Below are 23,285 nucleotides of genomic sequence, written 5' to 3' on the forward strand. Positions count from 1 at the left end.
AAGAAGTCTGAGGTCACTGAGAAGTTCCATTTCTCACAAATTCCCAGGCTGTGCTGATACTGCAGGCTGGTGAAACACACACAGAGCCACACATAAATTTTTTAGCATAATAACAAAGTTGGATTTATCCTAGGAATGCAACATTGAGTTAAGATTAGAAAAATGATCAATGAAATTCTCCAATTGACAGAATAACAGAGAAAAAAAATTATTATCAGCACAAATATATCAGTGATGGTGATCTACAGCTAAAAATCAGTTTGGAAAACAGTATCTGCATATTAGATCTCCAGAAATGATTCATCCTACAAAACTGAGACCTTGTGCTCCTTGACTAGCCTCTTCTTCCCTGGCAATCAGCATTCCATTCTCTGTTTCTGCGATTCCACTTATAAGTGAGGTCACGTGACATTTGTCTTTCTGTGCCTGATTTATTTCACTCAGCATACTGTCCTCCAGGTTTATCCCTGTTGTGGCAAATGGCAAATTTCCTTCTTGTTTAAGGCTGAATAATATTCCTGTGTGTGTGTGTGTGTGTGTGTGTGTAAAATACATGCCACATGTTCTTTATCCGTTCATCCATCCATCAGTATTTAGCTTGTTTCCATATCTTGGCTATTGTGAATAATGCTGCAGTCATCTTGGGAGTGCAGATGCCTCTTCAAAATACTGATTTTATTTCCTTTGGATGTAGTATACCCAGAAGTGGAATTGCTAGATCTTAAGGTAGTTCTATTTTTAATTTTTTGAGCACTCTCCATACTGTTTTACATAATTCCTACAAGAGCAACACATAATTTTAAATGGCAGTCAACCTGTGTTCCCTCCCAAAATACACTCATACACAGAGGAATCTTCTTTGCATAAAAATCCACAAGGACAAAGACAACAATGACATAATTTTGGAAACTGGAAAGTTTACAGACAAATGGTCCCTTACTTGTGTGTGTGCTTAGTGGCTCAGTCGTGTCTGACTCTTTGTGACCCCATGGACTGTAGACTGCCAGGCTCTTCTGTCCATGGAATTTTCCAGGCCAGAATACTGGAGTGGGTAACCCTTCTCTTCTCCAGGAGATCTTCCTAACCCAGGGATCAAACCCAGGTCTTCTGCATTGCAGATGGATTCTTTACCATCTGAACCACCAGGGAAGCCTGGTCCCTTACTTAGGAGACTAGAAAGTTGACACCTACATCCATCTTGAAGTAGCCTGCTTCACTCAGCCTGGTCAGGAGCCCCAGAAAGGCCCAGGAGTGGAAGGTGCCAGCACCTCTAAGTAGAGGTGCAGCAGAGAGGAAAATGAGTTACAGATCTGTTTAAAAAGTAACTAGATCATTCCCTCACCTCTGCCCCTCCTCTACCATCACACAAGGCTAGGGGTTCCCTCTCTGAAGAATTGAATTCTTTTTGACCTTGGGGATATCAGACATCAGCAAACGTGGATTCTCTACTATAAGCAGAAATAGTAGAGTTTAAGAAGTCTGCCTACTTAAAGGTGCATGCCTCCTCTCTCCCCTCAGTGCCAAGCACATGGCAGCTAGGCAGGAGGAGATCAGAAGATTCTCAGTGAAGGAACTGACCCATGAAGAGAAAAACTTTAGACATAGCAAGTGCTCAGTTCAGTTCAGTCACTCAGCCGTGTATGACTCTTTGCAACCCCATGAATCGCAGCACGCCAGGCACCCCTGTCCATCACCAACTCCCGAAGTTCACTCAAACTCATGTCCATTGAGTCGGTGATGCCATCCAGCCATCTCATCCTCTGTCGTCCCCTTCTCCTCCTGTCCCCAATCCCTCCCAGCATGAGAGTTTTTTCCAATGAGTCAACTCTTTGCATGAGGTGGCCAAAGTACTGGAGTTTCAGCTTCAGCATCATTCCTTCCAAAGAACACCCAGGGCTGATCTCCTTTAGGATGGACTGGTTGGATCTCCTTGCAGTCCAAGGGACTCTCAAGAGTCTTCTCCAACTCCACACTTCAAAAGCATCAATTCTTCGGCCCTCAGCTTTCTTCACAGTCCAACTCTCACATCCATACATGACCACAGGAAAAACCATAGCCTTGACTAGACGGACCTTTGTTGGAAAAGTAATGTCTCTGCTTTTCAATATGCTGTCTAGGTTGGTCATAACTTTCCTTCCAAGGAATAAGCATCTTTTAATTTCATGGCTGCAATCACCATCTGCAGTGATTTTGGAGCCCCCCAAAATAAACACTGACACTGTTTCCACTGTTTCCCCAACTATTTCCCATGAAGTGATGGGACCGGATGCCATGATCTTCATTTTCTGAATGTTGAGCTTTAAGCCAACTTTTTCACTCTCCACTTTCACTTTTATCAAGAGGCTTTTTAGTTCCTCTTCACTTTCTGCCATAAGGGTGGTGTCATCTGCATATCTGAGGTTATTGATATTTCTCCCAGCAATCTTGATCCCAGCTTGTGTTTCTTCCAGTCCAGCGTTTCTCATGAGGTACTCTGCATATAAGTTAAATAAGCAGGGTGACAATATACAGCCTTGACGTACTCCTTTTCCTATTTGGAACCAGTCTGTTGTTCCATGTCCAGTTCTAACTGTTGCTTCCTGATCTGAATATAGGTTTCTCAAGAGGCAGGTCAGGTGGTCTGGTATTCCCATCTCTTTCAGAATTTTCCAGTTTGTTGTGATCCACACAGTCAAGGCTTTGGCATAGTCAATAAAGCAGAAATAGATGTTTTTCTGGAACTCTCTTGCTTTTTCCATGATCCAGCAGATGTTGGCAATTTGATCTCTGGTTCCTCTGCCTTTTCTAAAACCAGCTTGAACATCTGGAAGTTCACGGTTCACGTATTGCTGCAGCCTGGCTTGGAGAATTTTGAGCATTACTTTACTAGCATGTGAGATGAGTGCAATTGTGCAGTAGTGAGTGCTAGTGGGCTGAAAAATGGCCCTCCAGTGGTATCAGGATCTCTTCCCAGAAACCCTCATCAGGAGAAGGAGTCTGCATCACCAGTGTGCTCACAGGAGACAGAGGGAGATTTGCCTCACACCCAGAGGACAGAGGCAGAGGTTGAAGAGATGTGGCCACAGGTCAAGACGTTCCAGCAGCCTCCAGAAGCTGGAAGAGGCAAGGAACAGTGTGGTCTCGCATATACTTAACTTTCAGCTCTCAATACTGACTTCAGACATCCAGCCTTCGTAACTGTGAAAGAATAAACTTCTGTTGTCTTTAGTCATCAAGTCTGTGGTACACTGTTACAGCAGCCAGGAAACGAAGGCCCCTCGTGAAACAAGCAAGTCAGTTGCTCTCCAGTTAGCAAGCCCATCTACACAGAGCTTCCCATCTTGTCGGGTTCCAATCTTAGTATATGAACAGAGAGCCAAGAATCTACAAACACTTGAGGAAAGATTCTGATCTGAAGGAAGCAAACATATACAAAGGAACTTGGAGGAAAAAGAATGCAGAAAGTTTAGGAAAACTTTTAAAAACAATATCCTCAGAAAGTTATGTTATTGTAACCATAATCTTAAGGACAAAAGATTATTTAAAACAATGTTTTTGGGATTTCCCTGGCAGTCCAATGGTTAAGAATCTGCCTTCAATGCAGAGGATACGGGTTTGATCCCTGGTTGGGGAACCAAACTCCCACATGCCAAGAGGCAACTAAGCCCGCTTGCCACAAAGACTGAGTCTGCACACTGCAAGGAAAGATCCTGCATGCTGAAACTAAGGCCCGATGCAGCCAAAAATTAATTAATTAATTATTTTAAATGTTCTTAGGGAAAAAACTCCTGGATAGAAAAATGTGATAAGAGAGCCTTCAAGGAGATGGAGCCTAGTTCCCTGGAGCCCATGTAGGCAGCACACAGCAGTATTTTTTCAAAAGGCACAGAGAGGGAAAAGCAGGGGGAAGAAAGAAACTTGGCAAACACTACCTCTGCTAGGCAGTCAAGGTCAACATCAACAGCGGTAGATCATGTTGATAGCACATACCTTGACATATGATGAAATGGTAGTTAACCTCTGAGGTCTTTCTCCCCAAACCCATTAACTCCAGTCTAATCATAAGAAAAGCAGTCAAATCCTAATATGACATTCTACAGAATTCCTGACCAGAACTCTTTGAAACTGCCAAGGTCATTAAAAACAAGGAAAGTCTGAGAAGTTGCCAAAGTCAAGAATAGCCTAAGGAAACATGACAGCTAAATATAAAGCGATATTCTAACGGAGTCCTAGAACAGAAAAAGGAAATTCAGCAAAAGCTAAGGAAACCTGAATAAACTATGGGCTTTAGTTAATAATAATTCCTCAGTATTGGCTCATTAATTGTAACAAATGTATCACATTAATGTAAGAAGCTAAAAATGGAACTGCGTGTGAGGCCTGTGGGAACTTTCTGTGTTATCTTCATAATTTCTTTACAACCTAAAACTGTTCTTAAGAAAATAAAGTGTTTTTTAAAAAAGATGATAATAGATGTGTGAAAGTAAAAGAAAAGTTGGAAGACAGAGTTGAATAAATCCTCTAGAAAATAAAATGACTATAAATAGATCGGATAGATAGGAAAAGAAAGACAATTAAAAGAATTAGACCATTAGACCCAATTAGCTGACAAATAGGAGTCCCAGAAAGAATGAAGAGCAGAAATGAAGGGCATAAAAACATCAAAGAAACAATTCAAGAAGATTTCCCAGAAGGACATACATTTTCAGAATGAAAGCATCCAGAAAGTGCTAAGCGCTGTGAATAAAAAGAGCAACCCCATGAACACATCATTGTGAAATTTCAGACCAATGGTGATCAAGGTGGTAAAAGTGTCCAAGGATACAAATAAAATCATAGTAAACAATTATCAGAGATGAAAGACAGGGAATCCAAACAATTGAATTTCTCAACAGCAATGTGGGAAACCAAGAAAATGGACAAGAATCCTCCAGATTCTGAAAGCCTTGCATTGAGATAAGGTCAGAAGACAGAGGAGCCACGGTGACCAGAGTCCCTCCTCTGATCCATTTTTTGATAATGTGCAAAAGAGATTTTGTTGTTTGAAGCCACTGAGATTTGACTTACCCAAACCCAGTGAGTGGGTCTCAAAGTGTGCTCCTCCGATCAACAGCAACAGCATCAGCATCACCTGGGACCTTGTCATAAACTCAAATTCTCAATCCCACCCCAGGCCTCATGAAGCAGAGGAGCAAGTTTTATATCAGAAGAAACAATGTGGGATTTTTTAAAAAATATTTGTCTTATTTGATTTTTGAATGCTTTGGTGCAAAGCTTTGGGCCTTGTGGCTCCTGTTTAAGACAGGCTTACCTTATAGGTGATTAAAAAAAAAATGGCATACAAAATATAGATTTACCTGATCTGTAGGATTACTAGATAAAATACAAAATGGCCAGTTAAAATGAAATTTCACATGAACAGTGAATAATTGTATGGTATAAGTATGTCTCATGCAGTATTTGGGATATGAATGTGTGCTAAATCGCTTCAGTCCCATCCAGCTCTCTGCGACCCTATGAACTGAAGCTCCACAGGCTTCTCTGTCCATGGGATTCTCCAGGCAAGGATACTGGAGTGGGTTGCCATGCCCTCTTCCAGGGGATCGTCTCAACCCAGGGATCAAACCCTTGTCTCTCGTGTCTCCTGCACTGGCCAAAGGGTTCTTTACCACTAGCGCCACCTGGGAAGTCCAACTGGGATATACTAATACTAAAAATGTATTTCTTATTTATCTGGAATTCAAATATTAATGAGTATCCTGTATGGTTATCTGTTAAATCTCACAACATTACTTACCTGAAATTATCAGTGTTCTGTAACCAACATGACTTCTCACTCCCTTGAACTCTAAGAAAATAAACATCTATTTGCAATCCATATAGTGATTCTGTCAAAGAATACTGCAATTTGTCTCCCTAGCTATCTATCCAGATAGGCAGAAAACATATTGCTGGGATTCTTTAAGCCCTGGTATTTAGTTTCATCCGTGATTTTGCTTATTTTGTTCTGCCTTGGGGGGAGGCAGAAAGACCACCAAACAGAAAAGAATAATATATGCACCAGGCAATTTGTAGTTAGTAGAATCAAGAAATCTAATAACATATTCCAGTCTGTCTTGAATTAACTGTATAATAATCTCTGCTTCAGCCTTCTCACCTGAAAAATACAGAAACTATCTTTGCCCAATTCTCCTCAAAAGAATCTTTGAAAGTTCACTTAAATGATATCAATAAAAGTACTTTGTGTAAATCACTTCCTGCATGTCTGACTCTTTGGGACCCTATGGACCATAGCCTGCCAGGCTCTTCTGTCCATGGGATTCTCCAGGCAAGAATACTAGAGTGGGTTGCCACCCCTCCTCCAGGGGATCTTCCCAACCCAGGGATCAAACCCACATCTCTTAAGTCTCCTGCATTGGCAGGCAGGTTCTTTACCACAGGCGCCACCTGGGAAGCCCAGAGATGCTCTTGTTGTTCGGTCGCTCAGTTGTGTCTGACTCTTTGCAACCCCATGGACTGCAGCACGCCAGGCTTCCCTGTCTTTCACCATCTCCCGGAGCTTACTCAAACTCATGTCCATTGAGTTGGTGATGCCATCCAACCATCTCATCCTCTGTTATCCCCTTCGCCTCTTGACTTCAATCTTTCCCAGTATCAGAGTCTTTTCTAATGAGTCAGGTCTTCGAATCAGGTGGCCAAAGTACTGGAGCTTCAGCTTCAGCATCAGTCCTTCCAATGAATTTTCAGGGTTGATTTCCTTTAGGATTGACTGGTTTGATCTCTTTGCAGTCCAAGTGACTGAAGAGTTATAGTTCCAGAGGAGCTATAGTTCCATAAATTTTTGAGGTAATATTAACATCATAAAACTGCAACCAAATACTAAAACAAAGACAGCCTTTTTTTGGCTAAAAAAACTAATTATGAAATTAAATGTTTTAAAGTTTTAGGCAAAATATCAAAGGAGATGATTTTGAAACACAATAGAAATCATTTTCAAGTTCATTTAAAACAAATCAAATACATTTTTTGTATTTTTTATTTTGAGAAATCAAAATACATTTGATTTGATTGTGAGAAATCAGATACATTTCTTTAAAAAGAGAGAAGTAAGGAAAAATGTCCTACCAGATATTAAAACATAAATACACAAAAAGTAAAAGAGACTTCCCTAGCAGCACAATGGTTAAGAATCTGCCTGCCCATGAGAGAACACAGGTTTGATCCCTGGTCCAAGAAGTTCACACATGCCCAGGGGCAACTAAGCCTGTGTGCCACAGCTACTGAAGCCCACACTCTAGGGCCCGGCTCTACAAGAGAAGCCAGTGCACTGAGAAGCTCGTGCACCGCAACTAGAGAAGAGCCTGCGTGCAGCAGTGAGGACTCAGCACAGCCAAAAAATAAAGTAAAAGAAAATGGTATCAATGCAAGAAGCAGACAGACAGATGAAGTGAATAGATATCCTGGAACAGACCTGTCTTACTCACAAGTCAATAGTTGACGAGAAAATTATTTTAGGGATATGTTGTGTTAAAGAGTGGTTTTAGAAGAGCGAATAAAATGAGATCCTTACCTCACACTTTACACCAAACTCAACTCCAACTGGATGTGAGAAGAAAGAAAAAAGAAACATTAATACAACTGGAAGAAAACAGCAAACATTCATCTAATCATTGGTAAAGAGAGGATTGTACAATCTCTGAAACAGATGGAAGAAATCACAGAATTTTTTAAAATAGATTCAACTACCTAAAAATGAAAATCTTTGGTATGCTAACAAGGAAAATAAGAAAGCAACTAATAGAAGTGTTTGAACTTTGAATAAAAGATTAACATCTTTGATAAAGTAGGTTTATAAATCAAAATATAATATGTGGTTTAGGGTGGTTATATGTGGTTAAACACGAAACATTCACAGGAAAAAAACAGAGTGAATTAACACACACATTTAACCATGTTAATTATCCAATCAATAATCATAATTTAAAATAATCTACCATTTTTTTACCTTAAAAATCAGCAAAAGTTCTCATTTTTAGTAAGAACTCTCAGTGTTGGTAAGAGTGTCTGATGCACAGTGTTGGCTGATGATCAGCAATGCACTGGAAAGTCACATGGGCAATATAGAGAAATAATTTTTCTGCGTTCATATTATTTTGATCTAGTCATTCCATTAGAATTATCCTAGATTTTACTAGATTATCCTAATCCTAAATTCAGGAAATTTATTCTAAGGAAATTGTCCTTTTAAAAATGTATAAAGATGTTCATCACAATGTTTTTAAAATACTTCAAAAATTGAAAACAATATGGAAATGATAGAGCAAATTATGGCACTACTACTCAGTGGAATTTTTTATAGCTATGTCAAATTCTATTTATAAAAGGGTTTGTATTAGCATGCAAAATGTTTATGTTATAATTTAATTTTCCCCCAAAAAAGAAAATCACAGCAATTATGTAAAAAAATTCTAAGCCCAGAATCTTGAAAGAAGAAACATAACATGCTAGTTATCCTTTTATGGATCTTCACGTGGGGCTACATTCTCATTCTTTTCTATTTCTCCATATTAAAAACTTTTATTGTGGAAAAATGAAATTAAACAATTAAAATTTTCCATGTGTGCATGTCTGTGTGTGTCTGAGACTGTGTATATGTTTATGTCTTTGTGTGTACATATACATATGTCTCTGTAAGTGCGTCAGGGTATTTACGTGTGTGTGTGTGTCTGTGTATGAGCATCTGTGAATGTATCTGAGGCTGTGTATGTGTGTGTGTGTGCACACCCACACCCACACCTCCCATCCTGTGTGCAGGTCCTTCGGAGTGCTGCTATGGGAAATCTTCTCTCTTGGATACATGCCATACCCTAGCAAAAGCAACCAGGAAGTCCTGGAGTTCGTCACCAGTGGAGGACGGATGGACCCACCTAAGAACTGCCCGGGGCCTGTGTATGACTCTGAGGATTTTCTACAATTTACTAAGCACAATTTTCCTTTTCAAAAAATATCTGCAGCCACATATGCTTTTTAATTTTTAAGATGAAGGAACAGATGGCTGACCTCATTTAATATGCCCCAAGATAGGAGTGTGTCTGTAGTTTCAATGAGATGGTTTATTCTTCCTGCCCCTTGACAGCAATAATGCCACACCCTAAAAGGTACATATTGTCTGGATGGAGGCTGTGGACTCACCAGGCTCACTGGCCTCAGGCACCTCCTGGGTCTGTGTCGTGGGCTCCGTCCCTGCTGCCTTACTCCACAGGTCTTGAGTCTCCCTGAAGCATCTCTATCCCCTGGGTTTTCTGCTGTCCTGTGTGTCTCACCACGGACCTCATGCAGTCCACGCAGTCGCAGAGTCAGACACGACTGAGCAACTGAACTGAACTGAACCGATCTGTCTTACCTCCTTCCCACAGACAAGACAGATGGGAAATACAGTTAGAATATTCTGCCCCAGAGGTGACGGTAATTCAGGAATGGAACAAATGAGCCCTGTGTGACACCTTCACACCCTGCCCATCAGCAGAGGGCAGCACGTGCAAACACGGGGACAAGATGAGTCCCCACCCTAGAAGACAGTGCTATTCCAGTCCTATTAGAAAAGCGCTGGGGGGAGGGCGGGGACTTATTTTTCATCCCATTTTTCTTGATTTTAATTTATGTCCTTGTTCTTTTAGATACCGGATAATGACCCAGTGCTGGCAACATCAGCCTGAAGACAGGCCCAACTTTGCCATAATTTTGGAGAGGATTGAATACTGCACTCAGGTATACACATCCCCCCCCCCCACCTCCTTCAGCTAGTATTTATATGGAAAAGTCTTGAAGATGGCAAATGCCAAAATGTGAAATAACAGTTACACCAGCCAGGAGAAATAAGCTATGCTCTTGAAGACGAATGTTAATTATCTATAAGTACAATGAGTGGTATCTCAGTCTGCCTGTTTTGTAAACAAACACTAGTTGCTGTCGCTTAAGAGGAGTTGAGCTGGGAGAGGGTCTGTCCAAGCCACGCAGCTTCCCGAAGTCCTGCTGGTCCCTGTCCAGATTCCACTCCCAATTCCGTCAGTAGGGACTGCCTTTTTCCTGTTTTGATGTTAATAGAAATGGGGTACATTTCAGCAGATAACTATGCCTTCTACCTCCTCAAGAGTGGAGGCCATCAAGTGAGAGCCCTGGCCCCCAATCTCCTCCGTCTGTGTCTGCACCGTCCTCGGTGGAGGGGTGTGCTCCTCTACTTCAAGGTCTCAGGGACCTTCACACCGACACTTCTCAGCTCCAGGCTGCGTGAATTTTCTTTCCCTCTTTTTTGCCTCTCATTCTGCCAGGATATCAGATTCTGGAGAACCTTTTAGAAGTCAGACAACAAAGCGCTACCTCTCTAAATTCCCTCTCCTCTTAGTTGTGACAATAGACATACACATTTTCACACTGGAGTCATCTCCTGTCCTCATGATTCCATTCTTTTGGGTCCTTTGAGCTCAGAAAGCATTTATCTATATAGACTTCAAGTTATTCGGGGTTTTTTTGTTTGTTTTAGAGAACTTGATGTTCAGTGGCTTTTAGGTTATTATGTTGTAATATTAATGGGATGCATCCACTTAAGTACATATACTTTGGAGTAATTTTCTTCTCCAAAGCACATAAGATCCCTCTTAAAAGCTGGGAGCTCTGTACAAGCATATTTTGAATGACTCATTCTAGAAATTAATAATTAATAGAGAAGGAACTAAAGACTAAAGCAGAGAGAATTAGAAGGTAGTTATTTTTTATGCTTAAACTTTTTACTGATGAATACTGGACCTATGTGCTTTTCTATTAACCTGAAGTAATGGTTTTCCCAATTTGCACAAAATAGTACAGGATTAAGTTTCCCCAACTTTAAGCTTTCTTCCACAAATCTTCCACAAATCTTCCTCAAATCTCTAGCAACTGTCTTCTGCTTTTCTATATCAGTCTGTCGCTGTAAAAATGATCTAGCACAGAGTTGATTTTGTAAGTGGTTTTCCTCATAGCACGTCAGTATTTCCTGGGTTTCATCAGATCCAAACTTGTTGAAAAACCACTGCATTGTGATATCAGCATGTGTAATGAAGTGATGATATAACCCAGAAACGTTATGATCCAGTGCAGCCTCCATCCAAAGGTGATGGAAATGCTAGAACCAGAGGTTAACCTTGTCAGCCAGCATGGTGTGTCCCTCCTCCCTTCCCCTCCCCTCCTCTCACTCTCAACAGACACATTTTGAAGTCAAACATATAGATTTTTGTTTTTAACTATTTCATTGGGAACTGGGCTTCCCTGGTGGCTCAGAGGATAAAGCGTCTGCCTGCCATGTGGGAGACGTGGGTTCGATCCCCTGGTCGGGAAGTTCACCTGGAGAAGGAAATGGCAACTCACTCCAGTACTCTTGCCTGGAAAATTCCATGGACAGGGCCTGGTAAGTCCATGGGATTGCAAAGAGCAGCACACGACTGAGCAAACTTCACTGGGAACAGTTGTAACCATTTTAAAAAACTAATTTATAATTTTTTAAATCCATTCGTCTGTAAGTTTTGCCTAAAGCTGGTCTCTGCAAAGCCTTTCTTTCCTGAGCCCACTCCCCTTCCCCAGGCAATGGGGCCGCTTCTGGGCACCCTGTCCCAGCACGCTCTTCTGTAATAGCGCCTCTCCTCCAAGCTCTACAAAGATGAGGACGTTTTCGCACGTGTTTCTTATTCTCCCGTGCTTACAAATTAATATATTCCCAGTAAACCCTGAATGGTTTCCTCATCTGTGAAGTAAGTTTGGATGACATCATGGCTAAGGTTATCTTCCCATCCACACGTTTGCTTTGTGGTTCAAAGTCTCCATCCGTCCATCTCTCCCGCCTGTAGGACCCAGATGTGATCAACACCGCTTTGCCGGTAGAATACGGGCCCCTCGTGGAAGAGGAAGAGAAGGTGCCCATGAGGCCCCAGGACCCGGAGGGAATCCCTCCTCTCCTGGTCTCAGCGGCCCAGGCCAAGCGAGAGGAGGGCCGCGAGCCGGCCGCCCCCGCCGCTCTGCCCTCGGCTCCGCCCGGCAAGGCCGGCAAGAAGCCCGCGGTCGCGGAGGCCTGTGTCCGAGGCGGCGCCCGGCCGCCGGCCGTGGACGGGGGACACGTCAACATGGCCTTCTCGCAGTCCAACCCGCCCTCGGAGCTGCCCCAAGTCCAGGGCTCCAGGAACAAGCCCACCAGCCTCTGGAACCCCACCTACGGCTCCTGGTTTACAGAGAAACCCACCAAAAAGAACACTCCACCGGCCAAGAAGGAGCAGAGCGAGCGGGGGCCCCCGGGCGTCGAGGGCGCCCGTGCTGTCCCGGCCCCCGCGCCCGCCGCCCGCCGCCCGGGCGCCTCGCTGCTCCTCGAGCCGTCGGCCCTGACCGCCAGCCTGCGGGACGTGCCTCTGTTCAGGCTGCGCCACTTCCCGTGTGGCACCGTCAACTACGGCTACCAGCAGCAGGGCTTCCCCCCGGAGGCCGCCCCCAGCCCGGGCCGCTACGAGGACCCCGCGCCCAAGAGCCAGCCTGCGCCCTGAGCCCCAGCCCGGCCCGGGGAGGGACAGGCTACGGCTCCTCCGCAAACCACTGACCAAATGTCACTCTTCATTCTGTGCCAACTTGTTTTGAAGTGCCACATCAAAAGCTGTGTTTTCAAATTGCTTCTAAAGGTTTGGAACACGGGTTCATCCCAGTCTTGCAAAAGGAGAACATATAAAGACGAGTGATCAACGCGAGGCCGGGACGGGGCTGCGTAGGGTTCTGACGGATGGCTGGTGCCCACCTGCTCCTGCTTCTTTCCCTGTCCCGCGTGCTCTGCTCCACGCTCGCAGAGCTAGCTGCTCCTGTGTTTGCTAGTCGGAGTCATAGGTGTTCCCTTACCTGGTCAATGTGGGCCTGGACCACTTGAGAGCAGAGGGAACCGAAATAAAGTTCTCTGTAGTGTCAGCGCGGGGACATTGTTTACTTGGAAAAGAATCATAGACAACTCACTGGAAGGTCACTGTGGATGCTGGGTGCTTTCAAGTGTGCTGAGTCATCGACGATCATATCATAAAAATGTGGTGAATCGTTAGAGTAGTAGAGAGAAAATGTGTATATACTCACCTGAATGAAACACAAGTACTCAAAGTGCTTTGAGGACGGTAAGATCCAGAGAGTCCAACATCCTGGTAATATACCTCAAGCCTTAAGAAAATCCTACTACTAAGGGTGAACAGTGGAGTGTGAGGTTTCCTACTGTGTCGAAAATTTGAGATTTAAAAATTTAACTCCTTATTTTAAAACTTAGCACTAAAATAAACTCCGGTATAATTTAAAAAAAATTTTTTAATGTAAGCAACAGTGATACATCGAGGCATAAAAATGTATCCATTCATGGGCATTATTAGTGTCACACTTTCTAACAATTTCAATCATGAAGGTTACCAAGCTGAAGTTTCTACTCCTGGAGATGAATCTCGGGAGCAGCAGGCCCTCCAGTGGTCCTAAGGAGAGGTACTGATTCAGTATCCTTCCTTCTAGGCTTTTCCCCAGTTCCGGCTCCTTAATGGTGTGTGATTCTAGCACATATGGGAACAGAAATTGACTGAAACACAATGCATAATTTGTATACCTGTCAAATACAGAGTAAAACAGTTTTTTTCTCTGGGTGACAAGTGAAGGAATTAAGGAACACGTGGAGTGCTGAGGTTGGTAGTGACATGTTACAGAGAGTTCTGAACTTGGTTTTCACACGTGAAATTTATCTCCATTGCAGACAAGTTGGGAATCTGTTAAATCTTACACACAGAAGTATGTAATGATGCTTTATCAGAAAGTTTTCATCTCTTTCTGCTCCCCTCCATTCTCTTTCCCAGTTTCATTTCTGGTGGTAGCTGTGCCAGAACCTCACTTTGGGACGAAAGCATTTTTTATCACTTGTTAAGCACTAAACATTCCCAAGCAAAAGGACTGTGTCTATCCACCTTCCCCTGCCTTCTCAACTCCACTTGCATCAACAGTCTCACCTGGACATGAGGCCATTCTGTTCTAAGCCAACACCAGACCAGTGAGTGTTGATTCCCCTATGGCAGAGCCTCGCCTAGTCAGTAGTTCTTCACATCTTTAGAAGCTCAGATACCTTGGACATCACTTTGCTTTATCTTCTTGACTGCCAAAAGTATCTTCATCGGACACACATGAAGATGAAACATCAATGAACTCATCTCTAAATACTTATATCAATAAAGTTTTAGCTCATGCCCGGCACAAATAGTCTAATTATATAACCATTAACTCATAAACCACCTGAAGGTGTCCAAGAATCACACTTTGAAAAATACCCTCCTAAAAGGGTGACAGAGCAACTGTCAAAACGAGAACAATTTTACTTTATACTTGTGACACCAGTAACCAATTAAACAGGGAGCATGCTACGTGGTTAAATAGCCAACTCTTTCATTAACAAGGGAAAAATCTTATTCCTTTCTCTTCTTAAAAACTACACATCCACTACATTTTCAGGTTGTGCCTTACTACCACGGAGATTGATTTGTTGATTCTCTCTAATCATCTTTATTGGTATCAGTTTTCATGTAAATGGTAGTCCAATCTTAAAAGCCTGTATACATGGATAATAAACAACTCCACACCGAGATATGATGACCTCAAGATGTTTTATTTAACTTGCTAATCGCCCAGGTATCAGCACTCCAGCCATATGGCTCCAGCAATTCATACTGATGCTATGGACTCACATATTTATTAATTATGATGGAAAATTCCACCTAGAACATGGACAGGCACAATTAAAGTCTGTAGAAGTTACATTAATTAAGCCATAAGCTAGTATAATTATTCATGTCCCATATCTATAAAGAAGCTCATCGTAAGTTCATAATCATTCCATTGGGAAATTGACAATTTGTGAGGAATGACTAGTTTATCAATAGGTGGTACTTCAATATTTTAGCAGATCAATATATCAGGAACAAACTTTTATTTTTTTAGAAAGTGTAAGATCTACTTGGTGGTTGAAAGATCAGATTCTTCAGGTCCAGTTAGGATGTGCGTCCTGGCTGTCTATGGGTTCTCAGATGTGTCTGTACCTCAGTGTCTCCATATACAAAATGAGGATAATAACGTCCCTTTCTCCCTGGCCCTCAGGGAGATTACAAACTGTGAAAGCACAAGCACTCCCTCTCACACCTCTTGAATTCCTTAATGAATTGGGTTGATTGTGGGGAGAATTTCAAAAGTTGGCATGTGTCTCTATATGCCTGCCCTCCCACTAGTCCCATCCAGTCCTCCCAGCTCCCCTTCTGTGCCACGTGGGCTTCATCTGTCAGTTGTTTAATGACAGTAGCAAGAACTCGACCAGAACCCAGTCCTTTCAGCTCAAAAGAAGAGTGTGAAGACTCTCTGCTACATTACTGTTAAAAAATGAGCAACAGAGGAAGACATTTAATCAACTTGATGAATTCTTTTTAAAGTGTCTGGCCTCTCCATATAGTTTTTGATAAACTCTACAGCTGTAAGATATTACATAACCACAGATTGACTTTATTCTGTAACACTTGGGGCTTTTACCTCCAGATTCACAGGGCGCACCACCAAAAATCCCCAGTGGCTCAGTGGTAAAGGATCTGCTTACAGTGCCGGAGCTGAAGAAGACACGAGTTCAATTCCTCAGTGGGGAATATCCCCTGGAGGAGGAAATGGCAACCCACTCCTGTATTCTTGCCTGGAGAATCTCATGGAAAGAGGAGCCCAGCAGGGCTACAATCCATGCAGCCGAAAAGCAGCAGACATGACTGAGCACACATGTACCACTAAAAATTCTAAGTGATCAGGCTATTTTTAACAGATTTTTCTCTAGCAATAGTAGAATTAAAATTCACATGAGCTTTGTAGACCTAAAACATGACGCTTATGAATTTAGACTACTCTGAATAACACACTTCCCGTGGCAAGATTCATAAAATGTATGAAGTGCATTGTCAATCTGTCTTTAGCTAATGACTTTTTAAATGGGTCCCCAAAGAACACACAACTTGACTTTGCTAATTTCACTGCAGCAGATGGTTCCCTGTGCTGTTGTGTGAACATATAAAACAAAAACCAGAAATTCCTATAATCTTCCACAAGATGCCCTAAAATAAAAGATAATTATTGAGAACAAATACTAAGGCTTCTATTAAGATTCTGTTTTGATTTGTTATCCTGAGTAGGTGTATTTAATTTTTAATGCACCACTCAAACACAAAGCTATTTTTAGCTCTAAGTTAATAACTTTTAAAACATTTGAAAAGCTCAGTGTAAGGAAATAATATGACATAGTGTTGGGGGAGGGAGGAACACGGCTTCAGCGTTCAGTAAATGTAAATGAGCGTGTTACCTTTCCACGTAAAGATGGCACCACCAGGCTTGCCTCAAGAGAACCCCAGATACTGAATTTATCTGCAGTACTGTGCCCTGTCCATTCCTCAGATCCCTCTGTTTGACCTGTGCTCCAGCAGTTACCCCACTCCATTCCTCTACTAAGGCCTACTGCCTCCCTGAAAGCAATTACTCAAAATAAGTTATCCTGCCATCACTAAAAGCCTCATTGGGCAGGCGAGTTTTTCAGCCAGTGTTAGTTGAAAGGCAGTCTTACTAAATGAACCCACTAAGTCTTAGTATATTAGTGCTCCCTAGAGCACTTACATTGTGAGAGGTTATTTGCCAGTACAGATGATTATCAGACTGATAAAAACCTCACACGGTTGTAATATTTTGCATGGTTTAGCACTCATCGATTATTTGAGAACTAGTATGCAGACCAAGTGCAGGAGTTGAGTATAGGTATTAGACAGCAATTACCTACTTACATGACTCCAGCAAGTTAAATTCTCACTTTCTCATTTAAAAACATGAGCAGTTTGGTCTCAAAGGCCCCCTTCCAGCTCTGAAGTCTGATTCTGTAAGGCTTCACTCCTGTGTAAGGTAAATCCCAACATCTGGCCCACAGTTGGTGGGGGGGGGGGGGGGGGGTGTGTGTGTGAGAGAGAGAGAGACAGAGAGAGAGACTCTTAATTCATTCAAAGCCAAAGCCAATTAATTCAGTGCACAATCCCAGTGATGCAAATTATATTTAATCTTCATTCAAAAGGAGACCAGAAAGAAGTTTAGCATCAGTTCTGTTTATTGTTCTATTCAAAGATCTCTTTAATAAATCATAAAATCATTAACATAGCAAAATGAGGTTAATTCAAGATGGTTTCCTGAAAGAAGCAAAGCTGACACAGGACTATGAAAATCATATCTTAATGACCTTCACACTCACCATGACACCACTTATTTCTCTTTTGTTACGTTTGCGACAGTGGCAGCCTTATTAGCAAGGTAAAATCATGTGACTTATCACTCGAAGGTTCTCCTTCACCATGCCTAATGTCCAATGACAGATCTCATGTACTTTCTGTCCGTGACCATTCCCAACGTAACAAAGCCCATGATGAGCCGCATGCTGGAGACCAGTGTGTCCATGGAGTCAGGCCTCCCTCAACAAACATCGTGGAACCATTTATGATGAGGAATTCATAGTAACTGGAGTCCTCTCTCCCAACCACCATCGGATTGGTTAGAATCCCTCTTCTCAGCTTTGTGGAGACACCCACTGCCACTGGAGGGCAATTTTTAGAAACCTGTGCTGGATTATATAGCTTTATAGTGGATCTAGAAATAAGGAATCCCCAAAAGATAGCCAATTCAAATGTCCCACCAAAAGAGAAGACTGTGACGACTGCAGGCAATTTTCTACATTTTAGTGTATCTAACAGTTGAGAAAAATATTTTTAAATATTTTTTCTTTATTCCACAATAATATTTATGTGATATTTCACAGTTCTCAGAGAAGTAAGATTAAAGACAAATTATTTTTCTTCATGAATGTAACCAGTAAAGCAGCAGGTGATGTTTCATAAAAGAAAACAAACTCAAGCAGGACATGGACTGGATTTTCCTCTGTCTCACACCAGGGAGTGTGAAGTGAGGCCTCAAGAAACCTCATGCTATTTCTTAATTCCCTAAGCTCTAGTCCCTTCAAGAAAGAGAAAAGATCGCTTGAGAAAAATCACAACATTTTTAACAGGTACATATAATCTATTGGAATTCTTATTAGAAATCTATCTTTACTGGCAGGTTCAATAAAGGAAACTGAAAATTTTCACTTTCATCCTCTTCTCTGTTGTGTATAATGCAAAATCCACTTTCCCCTGCCATCAATATGGAATTTTTATGACTATTAAAATTCATTCAAAAGTCCACATTAGGATATTCTCCCAAAGATATTGCAGAGCAACACCTATCCTTCATAACGAGAACTGTCAGGGACAGCCAATATCATCAACATTTGACTAAGACTTAAACTGAATCTCAGAAGTCATATTAGACATAGAATAAAAAGGATGACTTGAAACTGTGCACGTAATTTTAACATGATTCATTTCCATGTCAGTCTTATTTGATTTGTTACATGAAAAATCACTGATTTGGTCTTCATGAAGATAAGGGTTCTTCAAGTAATGCCTCTCTCAGGCTGGAGCTGAAAGAACTTAGCTTCTATGGATCAACACAGATCAAAGAGAACACAACATGTAGATATTTAAACTTCCTAAACTTTAGGAATGCTTCAAATTCAGTTCAGTGCAAGTAGCTTCCTGAGACTCCCTATTTAATTTATCTAGTTCAAACAACTCTGACAAAATATCCAGTCCTGAGACCGGCTCCTCTGAGAACAGAGGCATACAAGGTGTGCGTGTGAAGACCTGAGCATCTACAAGAGCAACAAGCTTGACACCTGGGGGTGCATGAAGGATTTTAGAGCTGAAATTAAATCATATTCACGATCGATGGTCAAATGACGGCAGTGATCACTGGAGACAGGTTATGTTTTAGCTAAACAGCCTCAATTTAAACACCTAGAGTGTCTTCACTAACACAGCTCAGAACTTACAGCCAGCCCCTCCTCAGCATCAGGACCACACTTTCCAATTTGAACTAAAAAATGACAAGACCTACTGCTGCTTTATCATGAAAATTCTGTTATATTTTAAAGAATGAGAAGAAACAAGGATCCTACCCCCCAACCCATGCCTTTCTCCTCAAGGGAAAAGGCTATGAGCAGAAAAGAGTTTCATTTCTACCACACATAATGAAAATACATTGTTGTTAGTAATGTGCCCATCCACTCTCCTCCACATAAATTTCTTTCTCCTTCCTTAAAAGGAGCACTGGCAAAAATTTTGCTATAAAAAAATTATTTTTGCCTATGCAAAGGCCTCATATTCTGCTTGTAATAAAATCTTAACACAACTTACGTAACTTGTTCAAACCCCACACAGTCTCCATTAAGAATGTCTGTTGTGTATTCAAGCAGCTTATATGACATTGTTTGTAAATAAGGACCTATGTACCAAGGGATATTACTAAATAGTTACTAAAATCATATGTGACAATGTGAGCTTTGTATTAACTACTGTGTTTGTATAATAAATGAGTGTAGTAAAGCAAAGGGCATGAAGAAAAATAAAAAATTCTCCTACTTGCTTGTCATGCAATGAAATGTATTATATGTCTCTGGGTCAATCATTTAGATAACAAATATCCAGTGAACAGTTAATTACTAGATCTATATCCTAATTAAGATGATTCCTAACACATTAGGTCTCTAGCCATTGGTCAATGTGGTTTAAATAATATCACATAGTCTAAATAGGTAGGTCCAAAATAAAACTCTGAAATAAAAATGCTTGACTCCAGAAACCAATGCTGTACACACATGGCTGAGATCCAGTCCACCCTCTCTGTGTTGGAGCACACATGTTACTGTGTCCTCTGAATTAGCATCAGCACAACAGAAATTCAGAGCCGGCCCCAGGGAAAACAGATGGGCAATTAGGTGACCACACTGTCCTTCCTGTTCCCTTTTCTACCCTTGACACCCAGCATGTCACTATTTGGGGTAAAGGTGGGCTACCATGATTCAAACCTTTCTTGTCCCTTGTCCTCCCTTACCCAGCAAAATGTACCTGTCCGTGGCCTGGCTTCTCAAGCCCACCTGGCTGAAGCTGGCGACCTCTACTGTAAACCATCGATGGCCTCCACTGCCTCGGCTCATTCAACAGCATTTCCTCAGCATGTACTAGGTACCAAGTATTATTCCAAGTGTTAGGGATGAAGTGATGAACAAAACAATTAGAACCCACCCCTCAATGAGCACAAAGTTGAACATAACCAAGGGTGGTAAATGCTAAGTAGAATAATAACACATGAGAGTGATAAGAAGCTCAGGAGAGGACGGTACAAGGGACTCACCACGGTTAGTGTCTCGGCTCAGACTCTGCAAATGTCTCTATCTGAACACATTTAAAGCACTTAAACATACTGCCACCAAATTACCTTAAAATATAGAAACAAAAGCCTTTCAGTAGGAAGTAGACACTTATTTATATATAATTTTAAATCTGTAAACTCAACGTTTTCTATCCTACTCTAAATAAATGAAATCCCACTGGTATAAAAGGTAATTAAGCAATTTTAGAAAACCACAGAAATTTATTATTTTCTTAAATGACTCTCTGTGCATCAAAACAAAGTAATAAGAAAGTAGCTGGAAACATAACTTTATTTGCTGAGTAGAAGCATGGCACTTTTTAAGACTCTCAATAGGTATAGGACAAATCCAAGTCATTACTGTAAGAAGAAAAAAAATTAAACACAAAGCATATGTAATCTGAGTACCTGAGAAAAGGTACTGCAGGCAGGGTCAATGACAACATGCCATTCCAAACCAAACAGCTTCCCTTTTTATTAATGTTCAAGATGGGAACTTTGAATGACAGAAGCAAAACACAAATGAAAACACCTAATTTTTATGTATAGTATATGTAAACATACATATTACATAGATTTAATAATCCTAATCTAAATATGAGAACAATTGGTTCTCTAACCTCAAAATAAATTCAGTGTTGACATTACTGTTACTAACTTATAGGGTTTTCCATTTAAGAGGAAGAATTATGGACACCCAAGTTCAGTGTAGTCATGGATTTCATGGTAAGATATAAATAGAGTTTTTAAGAAATAAACTATATAATAAAATAAGTTTACTTTTGAATCATAGTACAGTCACTTTCTTCAATCAAAAATATTCCTTGATTATAAAGCAGCCTTACTTTGCAAATGTATTTCAGGAAAATAGCTCTAGCAATATTTGAAATGTCATACTTTTTTAAAAAAGGCAGCAAAGCAACAGAATTTAGATTTTAAACAGTATATTGCAAAATAGTTCAACGTATTCTTTCTAAAGCACAAAGCAAGCTCCATTTTGAAGGATGCTTTTATCTTATAAAGCAAACTGCTCTGATATTTCTGTGGTAGTTTAGAGTCTGAATATCTATGATAAAAGATAAATCTTTGTACATATAGGACAAACTTCAATACATATCCACAACACAAATGTTTTGCATTATTATATCACTCTATCATGAAGCTTAGTTTGTTAACATGTACTCAAAAGGAAAATAAAGACATGATACAGCTCTGCAGCTTTATAACAGGCTGAATTCTGCAACAATTGAAAACATGAAACCAGCAGCAACAGCATAGGCAACACCAATCTTATGAATAATAAAACAACACCAAAGACCATAACCATTTAAATGAATAGCTACTACATTCTTCTTAACATATCTTAATTTGCTCTGTCTTAAATATACTTTTTTTTAATATTTTTCATCCCCAGAGGAAATGATGGCAAATCCTCCACAAAGAGGAAAGTGCATCATGTTTTATTTTCAAAGTGCTTCGCGTGTGTGTGTTTTATAGATATGTCTAATAAGGAAGTTAAATATGTGCAAATAGTTCCAATTGTGACAAATTCATGACCCTAATCACGGGATTTTGGAGCTCCTCCAGATGAGGCAGTCACCAACACAGAAGAAAGGTCTGAGATGACGCACTGGGCAGCAGCAAGAGCCCAGGCCACGGTAAGGAGACCTGCATTCCAGCTGGACGGTCTGGTGACCAGCTAGCTCATGACCCAGGTGAGGAAGAGCAGCTTCAGAACCCTGCAGCAGCAGAGGTTGAGCTCCAGAGCCCCGGGGGCCCATCTACCCCCACAGCTCTAAAGTGTCTGTAGGTGGGACATTCCCAGAAGGGCAAAGAACGAAACCCAAAGACAAGAAAAACGCACATCATCCAGCTGCTATTCTCGCCTTGTCCTCAATGGTACAGAAAGAAAGAAAAACTCCAAACAAGGTCATGTGAGCGTCTTAACATTAACCAAAGCTAGTGAAAACCTGCACAATGATGGTATATGGAAAATCCACTCTTCTGTGCAAAAATGAGACGCAAAAGCAGTCAGTCACCTCATGGCACATTTTCCCCAAGTTTAAGAATTTTCTTGGGTCTAAAGCTTTAAAAGCTTTTAAAAAAAAATCATAGTTTTATATTGTTTTAAGAGACCCATGATTCCTACAGTTCATATTTCAAGCTTTTTAAAGGGGTCTCTCTGAATTGTTATAATGGTCTATATGAAGATAGTTGTATTTTCAAATTTTAAATAATGGCTAAGTGAAGTAAACCACTAGTCATGGACTTTGTGTGTGTGTGTGTGTGTGTGTGTGTGTGTGTAAGCTCATTTATTTTAACAATGTAGAAGCCTAACTCAACAATTCTCATCCACCAGCTTGGACCCGTTTATTCCCCGGTAGGTCACTCTGCTGGGCCTCACGAGGACCCCGTGGTTGGGCTTGCAGGTGAAGTAGCGTTTGTCTCCCACTGCCCCATCATTCTTTCCCTTGGGGCTTCGAAGCTCCAGACCCAGCCAGATCCCTGAGGCGAAGTCGGTGGGGCCCACGTACCTCACGGTGGCCATCTCGTTGGAGCTGGTGAGGAGGACCTGGGAGCCCTCGTGCAGCTTCACGCTACCCTCCAGGCCGCCGGCCGTCGAGCTGCTGCTCCAGCTGCGGTGCAGGGTGGGCTTTGGCCTGCGCACAGGGGACCGAGGGAGATGCTTCAGCATGAAGCCGCGCGACGCCGTGTGCCATGCTCCCCTCCAGGCCAGGTCCACAAGTCACTCACCAAACAGCACACTCGGCATTCACAACTGGATCTCTCCTATTCTACGCAGCAACACTAGGATATACTGTTGCTTAAAGTTTTTCTCTTCGGGCTATTTTAATGCTACTGTCATCTGGATTTAAGATTTCACTAGCGATTTATGTATGTACACACACATTTTATACCTATTTAATGAA

General features: G+C 41.5%; 2 protein-coding genes across 5 annotated transcripts in view; one reads left to right on the forward strand and one right to left on the reverse strand.

Annotated features, from left to right (window-relative positions):
- Positions 1 to 12,948, forward strand: part of ALK (ALK receptor tyrosine kinase) — a 737,626-nt gene extending 724,678 nt beyond the window's left edge. The window contains exons 27-29 of the mRNA XM_006061052.4: positions 8,794 to 8,928; positions 9,657 to 9,747; positions 11,856 to 12,948. Coding sequence (XP_006061114.3) covers positions 8,794 to 8,928; positions 9,657 to 9,747; positions 11,856 to 12,539 — 910 coding nt within the window. The 3' untranslated portion in view covers positions 12,540 to 12,948. The remainder of the gene's footprint in view (positions 1 to 8,793; positions 8,929 to 9,656; positions 9,748 to 11,855) is intronic.
- A 7,681-nt stretch (positions 12,949 to 20,629) lies between these two features.
- The window catches only part of CLIP4 (CAP-Gly domain containing linker protein family member 4), a 65,650-nt gene continuing 62,994 nt past the window's right edge, over positions 20,630 to 23,285 (reverse strand). For all 4 annotated transcript variants that reach the window (XM_006061053.4, XM_006061054.4, XM_025261314.3 and 1 more), the window contains exon 16: positions 20,630 to 23,015. In XM_006061053.4, the coding sequence (XP_006061115.3) occupies positions 22,694 to 23,015 (322 nt within the window). In that variant the 3' untranslated portion in view covers positions 20,630 to 22,693. The remainder of the gene's footprint in view (positions 23,016 to 23,285) is intronic.

The sequence above is a fragment of the Bubalus bubalis genome, chromosome 12, assembly GCF_019923935.1.
Source record: "Bubalus bubalis isolate 160015118507 breed Murrah chromosome 12, NDDB_SH_1, whole genome shotgun sequence".
Classification (NCBI taxonomy): domain Eukaryota; kingdom Metazoa; phylum Chordata; class Mammalia; order Artiodactyla; family Bovidae; genus Bubalus; species Bubalus bubalis.